Genomic DNA, 17,409 nt, shown 5'->3' on the forward strand with positions numbered 1-17,409 from the left:
GCTGCTTCGAGTGTGGCTGTTGTCGATGTGTTCCTGGTTCGAGCCAAGGTAGGGGCAAGGAGAGAGACGGAAGCTATACTGTTACACTGGCAATACTATAGTGCCTATAAGAACATCCAATAGTCAAAGGTATATGAAATACAAATGGTATAGAGATAAATAGTCCTATAAATACTATATTAACTACAACCTAAAACCTCTTAACTTGGAATATTGAAGTCTCATGTTAAAAGGAACCACCAACTTTCATATGTTCTCATGTTCTGAGCAAGGAACTCAAACGTTAACTTTTTTACATGGCACATATTGTACTTTTACTTCTCCAACACTTTGTTTTTGCATTATTTAAACCAAATTTAACATGTTTCATTATTTATTTGAGGCTAAATTGATTTTTATTTATGTATTATATTAAGTTCAAATAAGTGTTCATTCAGTATCGTTGTAATTGTCATTATTACAAATAAATACAATTTTTTTTTAAATTGTCCGATTAATCGGTATCGGCTTTTTTGGTCCTCCAATAATCGGGAATTGGTATCGGCGTTGAAAAATCATAATCGGTCGACCTCTACTAGGTATCCCCCTTTCCTTTCATTTGAAAGTAATCCATTTTTTTTCTTCCTCTTTGGCTGATTGCTCCCAACTCATAGGAATCGCCACCCCGTTGACTACTTTAAAATGGTGGAAATCCTCATGGCAATGTCCATGATAAAAACAGTTTATATCCATGAGGAGTCCTCTATCTCAATGACACCAGGCAAAACTCTGATATAAAGGCGTTTTTTTCCAAATTTGCAGAAATGCCACTATCAGTGCTTTGGTAACAACCTAACCATTATGAAACTTATATTGATCAAATATGCCTCAAGTAGCAAATTAGCCATAAAAAATGTTGTTGACCAAATTCGACACTCATTTACCTCCATACAAAAATAAGCTTTCCTGGGCTTATTTTCGTGGACAGATTTGGGGTTGAGAAAAATTATCGTTTCGCCTCTTCCTCTCTCGGTTAATACATCTAAAGTCACACATGTGCAGAGGGGAATGGGGCGACAGGCCCCGCAGCCTCGACCTTCTACAAAATGTACCTCTTGCCATTCCTCTGTATCGGTCGAGTGTCTTGACACTACTGGGACGGCTGACGAGTACGCGCTCCCGTACCACCTTCAGTTCCAGTAGCTGTAGTTTCCTCCGCAATGCCCTGTTTTCTTTCTGGCTTTTAGTTATTTCCAAACGAAACACTGCATAGTCGTCGTCGACGAGTTTACAGACCTCCGCCACGGCTGCATTCGCTAGCACCTCCATGATGGAGGCTATTTGAGTGTGAAAAACCATAGCAGCTAGCCCTAACTAGATAACATCTATCAACTAAGTCCAGTCTCCAGCGCGAATTAAACACGACTTGGGGTAAATATGCAATGCTGTGCAGTTAAATGAGTCATATTTTGACTTCCATTTTGTTCATAAACGTCTAAAGAAAACCGCTAACGTGGAAATAGTTCTTGGTCATTGTTTACACGGAATATAAGTTGTTATTGGTTGGCGTCATAGGTCAAAGGGTGTGGCTAAATAAAATCGGTATTTGCGCTGTTCTTTAAAATATACAGTGATGGAAAAAGTACTCAATTGCCATACTTTAGTAAAAGTAAATGCTATATATCAAATTCCTTATATTAAGCAAACCAGACAGTACTCCAACACTCAGCCATAATTTACAAATGCAGTATTTGTGTTTAGTGATTCCGCCAGGTCAGAGGCAGTAGGGATGTCAACCCCTTGTATTGATATGTGCATGAATTGGACGATATTGCTGTCCTGTCTGAGCATTCTAAATTTAAGGAGTACTTTTTGACGTCATGAAATATGTATGGGAGTAAAACAGTACATATTTTCTTTAGTAATGTAGTGGAGTAAAAGTTGTCAAATATAAATTGTAAAGTACAGAGAAGAACGACTCAAGTAGTACTTTATAGTATTTTTTAAAACTTGTTTACTTACTTTACAGCACTGGAAAATGGGTACTGCTTATTACATTACACATCCAACCTCTTCAACGATTGTGTATTATATTGACAAGATATTCAAGTCTTACTAAAAATGGAAAGACTTGTCCATAGATTGGAGGAGGCGAGATCAGGTGGGAACATTCTAGCTAATGTGAAGGCAGATGCAAGTGCGAACGACAGGAGATCAAAGTTTATTGGTTTGTGTACACAATTTAGCAAATGATATAGCGAGCGCATCGAAATGCTTATGTTATTAGCTCCTAACAATGCAATAAAATGTCAAACAAGTACACAAATAATAAAATAAAAAGCTAAATAGAGGACTGGTGGTGCTTTCAAGACAACTAGGGAAAAAACTCAAATCCTGATGTTAGTGATCTAAAGGTTGAAAAGTCAGAGCACTAGAAGAGGCACGAGTTCCCAGACTTGGAATTCCAAGTTGGATGACCGCTCAAAACGATTTTTCCCAGTCTGAGCTCATTTTATTCTGAGTTCTCAGTCTTCTTGAACGCTCTGAAGTGTGAAGTCTGAGATTTCCCAGTTCCCAGTTCCCAGTTGAACGTGGCGTCATCTTGGTATCTGTGCTATTATAGCGTATGTGACAGTATGGGCATGTTTTTAGTCTATGGCAGCGCCATTGAGGCTATCTCCATTTTAAAGTAGTACATTTTCTTCTTAAATGGCTGATTGCTCCCAACTCCTAGGAATCCCCACCCATAGGAATCCCTACCCAGTTGACTACTTTAAAAATGGTGGAAGCCTTCAATGGCAATGTCCATGCTAAAACGGATTATATCCATGATGAGTCCTCTATCTCTGACAACAGGCACAACTCTAATTTAACATAGTTTTTTGGATAAGTTGACAAAATTCCACGTGGGTCCTCCCATCAGTGCATTCATAACCTAACAATTACGAAACTGATTCAGATTCAGTCAAATAAGCCTCACGTAGCAAATGAGCAATTACATTTTTTGTTAACTGAATTCAACACTCATAAAATCTAAAAATCAAATATTATTTGTGGCATTCGCCGAATACAACTGGTGTATACTTTACTGTGAAATGCTTGCTTATGAGCCCTTCCCAATGATGCAGAGTTTAAAAATAAAATAGTAACACGAGGAATAAAAATAATTTACCTCCATACAAAAATGTCTCACTTTGTGGGCTTATTTTCGTGAACAGATTTAGCCTCGTCCTCTCTGGTATCTTTTCAACTCAGAGCAGAGTTGTTTAGAAAGATTACCATAAATTACCTAAAAATAATTTTAAAAAGAGGGACATTATATTTGTTATGAAAAGAACATAGGCAAAACCAAATTTAGAGGGGAAATATAGTGTTCCACTTCAATGATAGGGTTTTGGCTATGCCAGCACACCAAACAAGTATGTATAATGTGAGAAAGACGGCATGCTCAGAGGCTCAACTGAGGGATTTAGTAATCCAAAAAACTCTCTTACTTCAAGACACTTCACATGATGACTATAATATGTCAGCTAAAGCCACAATGCTACGATTTCTCCCCATTGTGGACACTTATGTCTGGTAAGCTTAGTCAGGTAGGAGAAGCTCTTGTAACATAGTTTGCACTTGAAGGGCCTGTCCTGGGTGTGAACGGTCTGTTGCTTCTTCACATAGGTCGCCTAAGTAAAGCTCTTCCCACACGTGGGGCAGATGTACGGCTTGTCTGCGTCCATCCTAATGCTCGACTCCAACGTTGAGACCCAATTACACCAGAGGTAGAAGCAGGAGTCACCACCCTCAGGTGGTTAGTCTTTCAGCTCCCTCCTTGACCTCTTGCCATTGTTTGGATGTTGTTGGGATTGTGTGTTGCGTTCTAGGCTAGGTACCTCTCCTGGTGAACTCCCATCCTGACCTGGTCTGTATCGGTGCGGTAACCATGAGGTAGCTGAGGAAAGCTAGACCCAGGTCCAAGCCCAGGCTTTCTATGAACTGAGACACTAGGCACTTCCTGAAAGCCTACCACCAGGGGGTCTCCCACCACTCTCTGTGAAGGCTGAAGCCCGGGGTGACCTGCTCTGTTCATCATGGATACTGTGGTGTTTGCATCATAGGAACAGGAGGGTCTATCTCTATCAGCCCCAGGCCCTGCTTCATCCCTGCACTGAGACTGTGAAGAGAAGGTTCTGGGCTGCAGACTGGATCCCTGACTGGAGCCTCTGTCTCTCTGATGACCACCAGGACTGAGGTTGTTCAGTCCACCTGTCCATTGTTTTGTGTGGTGGTGATGGAGTTTTTATCCCTCGTGGTTTGTATTTTTATTTATTATGGATCCCCATTAGCTGGAGTCCAGCAAAATTAAGGCAGTTCATACAATTTTAAAAACATTACAATACATTTACAGATTTCACAACACACTTTGTGCCCTCAGGCCCCTACTCCACAACTACCACATATCTACAGTACAAAATCCATGTGTGCGTACGTTATCGTGTGTGTGTATGCATATGTCTGTGCCTATGTTTGTTGCTTCACAGTCCCCGCTGTTCCATGAGGTGATTTTTTAAATCCGTTTTTTAACTCTAATTTTACTGCTTGCATCATTTACTTGATGTGGAATAGAGTTCCATGTAGTCATGGCTCTATGTAGTACTGTGCTCCTTCCATAGTCTGTTCTGGACATGGGGGATTGTGAAGATACATTTTGTGGCATATGCATGGATGTCCGAAGTCGATCTCTCCTCCACTTTGAGCCAGGAGAGATTGACATGCATATTACTAATATTAGCTCTCTGTGTACATCCAAGAGCCAGCCGTGCTGCCCTGTTCTGAACCAATTGCAATTTTCCTAAGTCCTTTTTTGTGGCACGACTGAACAGTAGTCCAGGTGCTACAACTATGGCCTAGGATCTTCCTTGTTGATAGTGCTGTTAAGAAGGTAGAGCAGCACTTTATTATGGACATACTTCTCCCCATCTTAGCTAATGTTGTATCAATATGTTTTGACCATGACAGTTTACAATCCAGGGTAACTCCAAGCAGTTTAGTCACCTCAACTTGCTCAATTTTCACATGATTTAGTTGAGGATTAGGGTTTAGTGAGTGATTTGTCCCAAATACAATGCTTTTAGATTTAGAAATATTTAGGACTAACTTATTCCTTGCCACCCACTCTGAAACTAACTGCAACTCTTTATTAAGTGTTGCAGTAATATCAGTCGCTGTAGTAGCTGACGTGTATAGTTTTGAGTCATCCGCATACATAGACACTCTGGCTTTCCTCAAAGCCAATGGCAATTCATTAGTAAAGATTGAAAAAGGTAATGGGCCTAGACAGCTGCCTTGGGGAATTCCTGATTCTACCTGAAATATGAAGAGGCTTCCATTTAAGAGCACCCTCTGTATTATGTTAGACAAGTAACTCTTTATCCACAATATAGCAGGGGGTGTAAAACCATAACACAAGTTTTTCCAACAGCAGACTGATCGATACTGTCAAAAACCGAAGTGAAGTCTAACAAAACAGCCCCCACCCCCCAATATTTGTATCATCAATTTCTCTCAGCCAATCATCGGTCATTTGTGTAAGTGCCGTGCTTGTTGAGTGTCCTTCCCTATATGTGTGCTGAAAGTCTGTTGTAAATTTGTTTACTATAAAATAGCATTGTATCTGGTCAAACACCATTTTTTCCTAAAGTTTACTAAGGGTTGGCAACAGGCTGATTGGTTGGCTATTTGAGCCAGTAAAGGGGGCTTTACTATTCTTAGAATGAGGGAATGACTTTAGCTTCCCTCCAAGCCTGGGGACACACACATTCTAGTAGGCTTAAATTTAAAATATGGCAAATAGGAGTGGCAATATCGTCCGCTATTATCCTCAGTAATTTTCCATCCAAGTTGTCAGACCCGGTGACTTGTCATTGTTGATAGACAACAATACATTTTTTTACCTCTTCCACACTAACTTTACGGAATTTTAAATTACGGTGCTTATCTTTCTTAATTTGGTAAGATACAGTGCCTTGCGAAAGTATTCGGCCCCCTTGAACTTTGCGACCTTTTGCCACATTTCAGGCTTCAAACATAAAGATATAAAATTGTATTTTTTTGTGAAGAATCAACAACAAGTGGGACACAATCATGAAGTGGAACGACATTTATTGGATATTTCAAACTTTTTTAACAAATCAAAAACTGAAAAATTGGACGTGCAAAATTATTCAGCCCCCTTAAGTTAATACTTTGTAGCGCCACCTTTTGCTGCGATTACAGCTGTAAGTCGCTTGGGGTATGTCTCTATCAGTTTTGCACATCGAGAGACTGACATTTTTTTCCCATTCCTCCTTGCAAAACAGCTCGAGCTCAGTGAGGTTGGATGGAGAGCATTTGTGAACAGCAGTTTTCAGTTCTTTCCACAGATTCTCGATTGGATTCAGGTCTGGACTTTGACTTGGCCATTCTAACACCTGGATATGTTTATTTTTGAACCATTCCATTGTAGATTTTGCTTTATGTTTTGGATCATTGTCTTGTTGGAAGACAAATCTCCGTCCCAGTCTCAGGTCTTTTGCAGACTCCATCAGGTTTTCTTCCAGAATGGTCCTGTATTTGGCTCCATCCATCTTCCCATCAATTTTAACCATCTTCCCTGTCCCTGCTGAAGAAAAGCAGGCCCAAACCATGATGCTGCCACCACCAGTGGGGATGGTGTGTTCAGCTGTGTTGCTTTTACGCCAAACATAACATTTTGCATTGTTGCCAAAAAGTTCAATTTTGGTTTCATCTGACCAGAGCACCTTCTTCCACATGTTTGGTGTGTCTCCCAGGTGGCTTGTGACAAACTTTAAACAACACTTTTTATGGATATCTTTAAGAAATGGCTTTCTTCTTGCCACTCTTCCATAAAGGCCAGATTTGTGCAATATACGACTGATTGTTGTCCTATGGACAGAGTCTCCCACCTCAGCTGTAGATCTCTGCAGTTCATCCAGAGTGATCATGGGCCTCTTGGCTGCATCTCTGATCAGTCTTCTCCTTGTATGAGCTGAAAGTTTAGAGGGACGGCCAGGTCTTGGTAGATTTGCAGTGGTCTGATACTCCTTCCATTTCAATATTATCGCTTGCACAGTGCTCCTTGGGATGTTTAAAGCTTGGGAAATCTTTTTGTATCCAAATCCGGCTTTAAACTTCTTCACAACAGTATCTCGGACCTGCCTGGTGTGTTCCTTGTTCTTCATGATGCTCTCTGCGCTTTTGACGTACCTCTGAGACTATCACAGTGCAGGTGCATTTATACGGAGACTTGATTACACACAGGTGGATTGTATTTATCATCATTAGTCATTTAGGTCAACATTGGATCATTCAGAGATCCTCACTGAACTTCTGGAGAGAGTTTGCTGCACTGAAAGTAAAGGGGCTGAATAATTTTGCACGCCCAATTTTTCAGTTTTTGATTTGTTAAAAAAGTTTGAAATATCCAATAAATGTCGTTCCACTTCATGATTGTGTCCCACTTGTTGTTGATTCTTCACAAAAAAATACAGTTTTATATCTTTATGTTTGAAGCCTGAAATATGGCAAAAGGTTGCAAAGTTCAAGGGGGCCGAATACTTTCGCAAGGCACTGTATGTCTCCCTTACCTAGCTCCTCCATCTTTAGTCCACTCAGCAGATCAATGCTCTCTGGTCTGTTGTCCATTGTCTCCTCTTTGACTAGCAGCAGATCAGGCTTCCCATCCTCCAAGTCTAAGAGGTACAGAGTGAGAGGATGTTGGATCAAGAAATCTGATATGAGCACCCTGCTATGGAGCATCTTCTCATTGGGCAATGAAAAAAAAAGGTAAGGGCATGGATCAGAAAACCAGTCCGTATCTGGTGTGACCACCATTTGCCTCATGCAGTTTATACATCTCCTTCGCATAGAGTTGATCAGACTGTTTATTGTGGCCTGTGGAAGGTTGTTCCACTCCTCTTCAAATACTGTCCGAAGTTGCAGGATATTGCCGGGAACTGGAACACGCTATCATACACATCAATCCAGAGCATCCCAAACATGCTCAATGGGTGACGTGTCTGGTGCGTATGCAGGCCATGGAAGAACTGGGACATTTTCAGCTTCCAGGAATTGTGTACAGATCCTTGCGACATGGGACAGTGCATTATCATGCTGAAACATGAGATGATGGTGGCTGACGAATGGCACGACTATGGAGCTTGTCTCAGGAGCTTGTCAAAGTATCTCTGTGCATTCAAATTGCCATCGATAAAATGCAATTGTGTTCCTAACTTATGACTGGCAATACCACAACCCCACCGCCACCATGGTGCACTCTATTCACAACGTTGACATCAGCAAACCGTTCGCCAACACGACGCCATACACGTGGTCTGTGGTTGTGAACCGTTTGGACGAACTGCCAAATTCTCTAAAAACGACTTTGGAGACGGCTTATGGTAGAGAAATTAACATTCAATTCACTGGCAACAGCGCTCGAGGACATTCCTGCAGTCAGCATGCCAATTGCACGCTCCCTCAACTTGAGACATCTGTGGCATTGTGTTGTGACAAAATCGCACATTTTAGTGGCCTTTTGTCCCCAAGCACAAGGTGCACCTGTGGAATGATTGTTGTTTAATCAGCTTCTTGATATGCCACACCTGCCAGTTGGATTATCTTGGCAAAGGAGAAATGCTCAATAACAGGGATGTAAAGAAATTTGTGCACAATATTCCAGAGAAATAAGCTTTTTGTGCATATGTTACATTTCTGGGGTCTTTTATTTCAGCTCATGAAACCAACACTTTACATGTTGTGTTAATATTTTTGTTCAATATGTTTTGATTATAACTCATGTTTATGCAGAATAGGATGAGATCAGATGTGATGTACACTAAAGAGTCTCAATGAGAAAAGTATTTGAATTAAGTCCCATTTTGTGTTTATTAAACATAAACAAGTTTTAAACAGACCATATGAAAACGACACATACATATGTCTTTACTACAAATCTGCATGATAAACTGCCTAAATGTTTTCAATAAAAGGTGTCCTGGGGGAAAAAAACAAGTAGTTGAACGGAAGTAATAAAAAAGGCATTTGTGAACATCATTATAGCCTACACAGTACAAACACAATATGTAACAGACTTTTTAGGCGTACAGTGCATATCGAAAGTTTACACCACCTTTAACTTTTTTTCACATTTTGCATCCTCAAAATTAAATATAAAAAGGAATTAAATTACATTTTCCTGCAGATCTACACAACCTTCTCCAAATTTTCAAGTAAAAAAAAGTTATAGAACGTTTACCAAATTAAGAAAAAAAATGGACAAGTCTCCACCAATCAGTTAATACTTAGTGGAAGCACAAGGCTGCAATTATAGCTGTGAATAACTTGGAATAAGATTCTACCGACTTCGCACAACACTATATCCATTGTTGTCAAAATTGGGAATCATTGGACAGCCATATTCAAACCTTGTCTCCGATTTTTTTTAAAGCTGATTTAAGTCACTACTGAGACTAGATCACTCAGAAACTCTCAACACCTCTGTGTAATTGTCCCACAGAAAAATAAAACCCTATCCCAGGGTTTTCAGAAGACTGAGGTGAGTTTCTTTGCTCGTTTCATATTTATTTTTTATCATAAATTCCCTAGTCCCTGCCGGTGGCATAACCATAACATGATGCTGCCATCACAATACTTGAATACAAAGAGATCAACAACATTGCACTTACATTACATTTTTGGCCTGAATTTAAAAAAGAGGGTTGTCTCAAATCAAATACAACAGAGTGAAGCCCTCTCTATTTAAGTATTGTGGTGGCAGCATCATGTTATGGGTATGCTTGTCATTGGTAGGGACTGGGGAGTTTGTCAGGATCAGTGGTGTAAAGTACTTAAGTAAAAATACTTTAAAGTACTACTTAAGTAGTTTTTTTGGGTATCTGTACTTTAGTATTTATATTTGACAACTTTTAGTACAATAGTAAAGAAAATAATGTACTTTTTACTCCATACATTTTCCTTAACACCCAAAAGTACTTGTTACATTTTGACAGGAAAATGGTCCAATTCACACACTTATCAAGAGAACATCCCTGGTCATCCCTACTGCCTCTGATCTGGCGGACTCACTAAACACAAATGCTTTGTTTGTAGTAAGCCCCTGTCTCCCTTTAAATAAATAAATAAACAAGAATGTGTGAATTAGAAATTAACACTTTTACTTTTGATACTTAAGTACATTTAAAACCCAAATACTTGTAGACTTTTACTCAAGTATTATTTTACTGGGTGAGTCTTTTTCTATGAAAGTATCTTTACTTTTACTCAAGTATGACTTGAGTACTTTTTCCACCACTGGTCAGGATCAAAACAAATATGAAAGGAGCTACAGTGCCTTTGGAAAGTATTCAGACCCCTTGACTTTACACATCGATACCTCACAGCTTTATTCTAAAATGGATTAAAGAAAAAAGAAAATCCTCAATACTCCATAATGATGAAGCGAAAACCGTTTTTTTAAATGATTGCAAATGTATTAAAATAAAAAAAAATACCTTATTCAGACCCTTTGCTATGAGACTCGAAATTGAGCTCAGTTGCATCCTGTTTCCATCCTTGAGATGTTTCTACAACTTGGAGTCGACCTGTGGTAAATTCAATTGATTGGGCATGATTTGGAAAGGCACACGCCTGTCTATATACAGTCGTATGAAAAAGTTTGGGCACCCCTCTGAGGCTGCCTAATAATTTACTCTGTCGTCACAAAAAATGATCACAGTGGCATGCCATTAATTTTCTAATAAAAGCTGAGTACTGGGGTATTGTCCGGACAAAGATTTTTAGTGTAGCAATATTAAGTTATGATATTAAATCAGATGTGAAAAATAGGCTATGCAAAAATGTGGGCACCCTTATCATTCTGTTGATTTGAATACCTGTAACTACTTAGCACTGATTAATTGGAACACACAATTGGTTTGGTGAGCTCATTAAGCCTTGAACTTCATAGACAAGTGCATCCAATCATGAGAAAATGTATTTAAGGTGGCCAATTGCAAGTTGTTGTTCTCTTTGACTCTCCTCTGAAGAGTGACAACATGGGGGCCTCAAAACAACTCTCAAATGACCTGAAAACAAAGATTGTTCAACATTATAGTTTAGAGGATGGCTACAAAAAGCTATCGCAGAGATTTAGGCTGTCAGTGTCCACTGTGAGGAACATAGTGAGGAAATGGAAGACCACAGGCACAGTTCTTGTTAAGGCCAGAAGTGGCAGGCCAATTAAAATATCGGAGAGGCAAAGGCGAAGGATGGTGAGAACGGTCAAAATCAGCCCACAGACCACCTCCAAAGACTCATCTTGCTGCAGATGGTGTCACTGTGCATCGTTCAACAATTCAGCACACTTTGCACAAGGAGAAGCTGTATGGGAGAGTGATGTGGAAGAAGCCTTTTCTGCACACACGCCACAAACAGAGTCGCTTGATGTATGCAAACGCACATTTGGACAAGCCAGCTTCATTTTGAAACAAGGTGCTGTGGATTGATGAAACAAAGACTGAGTTATTTGGTCATAACAAGGGATGTTATGCATGGCGGCAAAAGAACACAGCGTTCCAAGAAAAACACTTGCTACCCACAGTAGAATTTGGTGGGGGTTCAATCACGCTGTGGGGCTGTGTGGCCAGTGCCGGTACTGGGAATCTTGTTAAAGTTGAGGGTCGCATGGATCCTACTCAATTTCAGCAAATTCTTGGGAATAATGTTGAAGAATCAGTCAAAGTTGAAGTTACGCCAGAGCTGGATATTTCAACAAGACAATGACCCAAAACACTGCTCAAAATCTACCCGGGCATTTATGCAGAGGAACAAGTATAATGTTCTGGAATGGCCATCCCAGTCCCCAGACCTGAATATCATTGAGAATCTGTGGGATGATTTGAAGCGGGCTGTCCATGCTCGGCAACCATCAAACCTAACTGAACTGGAGATGTTTTGTAAGGAGGAATGGTCCAAAATACCTTCATCCAGAATCCAGACACTCATTAGAGGCTATGGGAAGCATCTAGAGGCTGTTATTTTAGCAAAAGGAGGCTCTACTAAATAGTGATGTGATTTTTCTATTGGGGTGCCCAAATTTATGCACCCGTCTAATTTTGTTTTGATGCATATTGCCCATTTTCTGTTAATCCAATAAACCTCATTTCACTACAGAAATATTACTGTCTCCATCAGTTATGACAGTGCATGTCAGAGCGAAAACCAAGCCATGAGGTCGAAGGAATTGGCCGTAGAGTACCGAGACAGGATTGTGTCGAGGCACAGATGGCCTCCATCATTCTTAAATAGAAGAAGTTTGGAACCACCAAGACTCTTCCTAGAGTTGGCCGCCCGGCCAAACTGAGCAATCTCGGTGGAGAAGGGCCTTCATCAGGGAGGTGACCAAGAACCTGATGGTCACTCTGACAGAGTTCCTCTGTGGAGATGGGATAACCTTCCAAAAGGACAACCATCTCTGCAGAACTCCACCAATCAGGCCTTTTATGGTAGAGTGACCAGAAGGAAGCCACTCCTTAGTAAAAGGCACATGACAGCCCACTTGGAGTTTCCAAAAAGCATCTAATGGACTCTCACACCATGAGAAACAAGATTTTCTGGTCTGATGAAACCAAGATTGAACTCTTTGTCCTGAATGCCAAGTGTCACATCTGGAGGAAACCTGGCACCATTTTTCAGCATCAGGGACTGGGAGACTAGTCAGGATCAGGGGAATGATGAAAAGAGAAAAGTACAGGGATGATAACCTGCTCCAGAGTGCTCAGGACCTCAGACTCGGGCTAAGGTTCACCTTCCAACAGGACAATGACCCTAAGCACACAGCCAAGACAACGCAGGAGTGGCTTCGGGACAAGTCTCTGAATGTCATTAAGTTGCCCGGACTTGAACCCGATTGAACATCTCTGGAGACCTGAAAATAGCTGTGCAGCGACGCTCCCCATCCAACCTGACAGCTTGAGTGGATCTGCAGAGAAGAATCTGAGAAACTCCCCAAATACAGGTGTGCCAAGCTTGTAGAATCATACCCAAGAAGACTTGAGGCTGTCATTTCTGCCAAAGGTGTTCAACAAAGTACTGAGTAAAAAGGGTCTGAATACTTATGTAAAAATGTGAAATTTCAGTGGATTTTTAATACATATACAAACATTTATAAACCTGTCTTTGCCTTGTCATTGTGGGGTATTGTGTGTAGATTGAGGGAAAACAACAATTTAATCAATTTTGAATAAGGCTGTAACGTAACAAAATGTGGAAAAAGTCAAGGGGTCTGAATACCTTCCAAATGCACTGTAGGCACTATGCCTTATATATCACACAATAGCTGGATGTAATATTATACCCAGGAATATCCAAATGCATCTGTGGATATTTTATGATGACAACTAAAATGAATCTTTGTCTTTTGATATAAAAGTGTTTGTTAGAGTGGAGTGTTTTTTCTGCTGGTGTAACCTGAGGTAGCTCTTCTCTGAGAACCTCTTCCCACAGTGTGCACAGGCAAAAGGCCTCTCTCCCGTGTGGACCCTCTGGTGCCTCTTCAGGTCACCAGCCTGGGCAAAGCGCATGTGGCACTGGGTACAGCTGAAGGGTTTCTCCCCTGTGTGGACCCTCTGGTGCCTCTTCAGGGTGCATGCCTGGGCGAAGCGCATGTGACACTGGGTACAACTGAAGGGTTTCACCCCTGTGTGGACCCTCTGGTGGATGTCCACCTTCTGGGGGCAGCTGAAGCCTTTGTTACAGAACATGCAAAGGAACCGTTTCTCTTTACCATTGCCCGATGTGGCTCCCTCTCCTCGCGCCTTGGCCATTTGTTCCCTGTGTGAATCGGAGGGCCCCATCGACATGGATAATTGATCGTGTGTAAACGTGTGTAAAGGGGAGTGGGTCATGACATTTAGATTTGTCTCTAAGCTTTCCTTGTAGTCTAAGAAGTCAATGGTGTTGCCTTGTGAGTGTCCTTCTCCTAAGTGAGTTTCGTATGCATTCCATGTCAGAGGAGCATCGCCCTCCACTTTCACAGTCACCTCATCTACGACCAGGCTCTCACCTTTCTTATCTAGGCACCCTTCAGAGTATCCACTACTACTGTACTGGTTCCAGTCCACTTTCATTGGATTAGTCTGTGCATCTAATACCACAGGCATGTCACCAGGTATCATCTCTGTAGTGTATGAACAGGATGGGTCATTGACAGTCTGTAAAGTGTCACCTGAGTCCCGATGGGACAGAACAGTTCTCGGGCTTGTATTGCCATAAAGTAAATACTCTGAGCGTGGAGCAGGAGGACAGCCCAGTCGGTTCAGCCCCGTTAAGGTCTTGGTGTCTGTCTCTGACTTGAGGATGGCGTTCAGCGTTCCACTGACCATGATGCTGCGTCGGGTCCTGGACTGCTCTTGGGCAGTGGTGGGGTTCTCCGTGGCTACAGGGGGCGCTCCAGCCGCTCCAGTCTGGATGTTTCTACTGTGCCGTGGGTCCACCTCTCCTTCAGACTTTTCCTGCTTGACCCCAGGACCTTCAGCCTCTGCAGACTGACAAAAGAAGAAAGGAGGTTATTACCGGTACATAGGTTGAATGTCGTCTCACAAGCTCCCTATGGCAGATAAATAAGGATGTATAGCTGAGGGGAGCTTTTCTGAAATAAACTGTCCACATTTGATTTACAAAGTAACTAATCTTTTTTCTTTTTTTAATTACCCCCTTTTCTCCCCAATTTCGTGGTATCCAATTGTTGTAGTAGCTACTATCTTTTCTCATTGCTACAACTCCCGTACGGGCTCGGGAGAGACGAAGGTTGAATGTCATGCGATACACAACCCAACCAGCCGTACTGCTTCTTAACACAGCACGCATCCACCCCGGAAGCCAGCCGCACCAATGTGTCGGAGGCTACACCGTGCACCTGGCAACCTTGGCTAGCGCGCACTGCGCCCGGCCGCCACAGGAGTCGCTGGTGCGCGATGAGACAAGGAGATCCCTACCGACCAATCCCTCCCTAACCCGGACGACGCTAGGCCAATTGTGCGTCGCCCCACGGACCTCCCGGTCGCGGCCGGTTACGACAGAGCCTGGGCGCGAACCCAGGGACTCTGATGGCACAGCTGGCGCTGCAGTACAGCGCCCTTAACCACTGCGCCACCCGGGAGGCCGGCAAAGTAACTAATCTTGATGTAACACTATTATTATAACCTCTATAACATGATGGGTTGTGTTTCCTATCCCCTCATCAACAGTGATTGGTTGGTCATCTCTCCATGTATTGTGTCCTGCTGGCTTCACAAAGTTCCTGTGGCCTCCAGTGTGATGTCCTTCACCTGAGAGAGTGATTGGGGGAAAAGAGGTGGTTAGGTATACTGTATACTATTGACACTGTCTAGAATTGGCAAGGATGTACACTTCACAACTTCTTAATATACTATTTATAGATAGATAGATGGATTGTGTTCCATGCATCACATTGTTTTCATTTAGTAAATAACCGGAAATGCAGTAAATCAATAATCTGGTTAGAATATGATATTGTGTCAATGCGCAAGATAGCCCTCGGAGTGTGGTGTCAGGAAAATAACCTCACACTCAACGTCAACAAAACAAAGGAGATGATTGTGGACTTCAGGAAACAGCAGAGGGAGCACCCCCCTATCCACATCGATGGGACAGTAGTGGAGAGGGTAGTAAGTTAAGTTCCTTGGCGTACACATCACAGACAAACTGAATTGGTCCACCCACACAGACAGCATCGTGAAGAAGGCGCAGCAGCGCCTCTTCAACCTCAGGAGGCTGAAGAAATTCAGCTTGTCACCAAAAGCACTCACAAACTTCTACAGATGCACAATTGAGAGCATCCTGTCGGGCTGTATCACCGCCTGGTACGGCAACTGCTCCGCCCACAACCGTAAGGCTCTCCAGAGGGTAGTGAGGTCTGCACAACTCATCACCGGGGGCAAACTACCTGCCCTCCAGAACACCTACACCACCCGATGTCACAGGAAGGCCATAAAGATCATCAAGGACAACAACCACCCGAGCCACTGCCTGTTCACCCCGCTATCATCCAGAAGGCGAGGTCAGTACAGGTGCATCAAAGCAGGGACAGAGAGACTGAAAAAACAGCTTCTATCTCAAGGCCATCAGACTGTTAAACAGCCACTACTAACGTTGAGTGGCTGCTGCCAACACACTGACTCAACTCCAGCCACTTTAATAATGGGAATTGATGGAAATTGATGTAAAATATCACTAACCACTTTAAACAATGCTACTTAATATAATGTTTACATGCCCTACATTACTCATCTCATATGTATATGTATATACTGTACTCTATATCATCTACTGCATCTTTATGTAATACATGTATCACTAGCCACTTTAAACTATGCCACTTTGTTTACATACCCTACATTACTCATCTCATATGTATATACTGTACTCGATACCATCTACTGCATCTTACCTATGGCGTTCTGTACCATCACTCATTCATATATCTGTATGTACATAGTCTTTATCCCTTTATACTTGTGTGTGTGTATAAGGTAGTAGTTTTGGAATTGTTAAATTAGATTACTCGTTGGTTATTACTGCATTGTCGGAACTAGAAGCGCAGGCATTTCGCTACACTCGCATTAACATCTGCTAACCATATGTATGTGACAAATACATTTGATTTGATTTTTTAAATCAGGTGAATTGTTGCATACTATCCAAAAACTGACCAAGACCCAACAAATATGCACAGGGGAACGGGACGACAGGCACTGGGCTCTATATAAAAGTAGACACCCCGCGCAGCCTCCGCCAAAATGTACCTTTTGCCTTTCCTCTGTATCGGTCGAGGATCTTGACACTACTGGGACTGGCGAGGACGCGATCTCGCATTGTCCTCTCTGCCCGGTCCCGTGCCACCTTAATTTCCAGTTGCTGTAGTTTCCTCCGCAATGCCTTGTTTTCTTTCTGGCTTTGAGTTATTTCCAAACGAAACACTGCGTAGTCGTCATCTACGAGTTTACAGATCTCTGCCACGGCTGCATTCGCTAGCACCTCCATGATGGATGCCATTTGACTGTGAAAAGCCATACAGTTAGCCATTTTTAGCTAACGTTAGCAGCTAGCTAGCGTTACCTAGTTCACATCCAAGTCCTGTCTCCAATGAAATTTAAATAATAGCTGGAGTAAGCATGTGATGCTATGCGGTTAAATTAATCTTATTTTGAGTTCCAGGGTGTTAAACATCTAACAACAATTAAAAAAGCTAACATGGAAATTGCTCTTGGTGACGACACTTTTTTTTTTACTACGGTTTCTTCGTTTATGGTGTTATGGCGGTCCACAATCAACCCTTAGAGGTGCATGCCGCCACCTACT

The 17,409-nt window shown here is 42.0% G+C and overlaps 1 protein-coding gene across 5 annotated transcripts in view; it reads right to left on the minus strand.

Moving 5' to 3' along the window:
- Window positions 1-17,363, minus strand: part of LOC110534658 (uncharacterized) — a 37,786-nt gene extending 20,423 nt beyond the window's left edge. For 2 of the 5 annotated variants that reach the window (XM_090187498.1, XM_090187499.1), the window contains exon 1: window positions 16,854-17,283. In XM_090187498.1, the coding sequence (XP_090043624.1) occupies window positions 16,854-17,133 (280 nt within the window). In that variant the 5' untranslated portion in view covers window positions 17,134-17,283. Of the gene's footprint in view, window positions 1-923; window positions 3,094-13,911; window positions 14,574-15,231; window positions 15,357-16,853 lie in introns of those variants that run through there. The other 3 variants (XM_021619583.3, XM_090187496.1, XM_090187497.1) reach the window with 3 other exon arrangements.
- Window positions 17,364-17,409: the final 46 nt, after the last annotated feature.

Source organism: Oncorhynchus mykiss, chromosome 10, assembly GCF_057628025.1.
Source record: "Oncorhynchus mykiss isolate SJ-2025 chromosome 10, ASM5762802v1, whole genome shotgun sequence".
Lineage (NCBI taxonomy): Eukaryota > Metazoa > Chordata > Actinopteri > Salmoniformes > Salmonidae > Oncorhynchus > Oncorhynchus mykiss.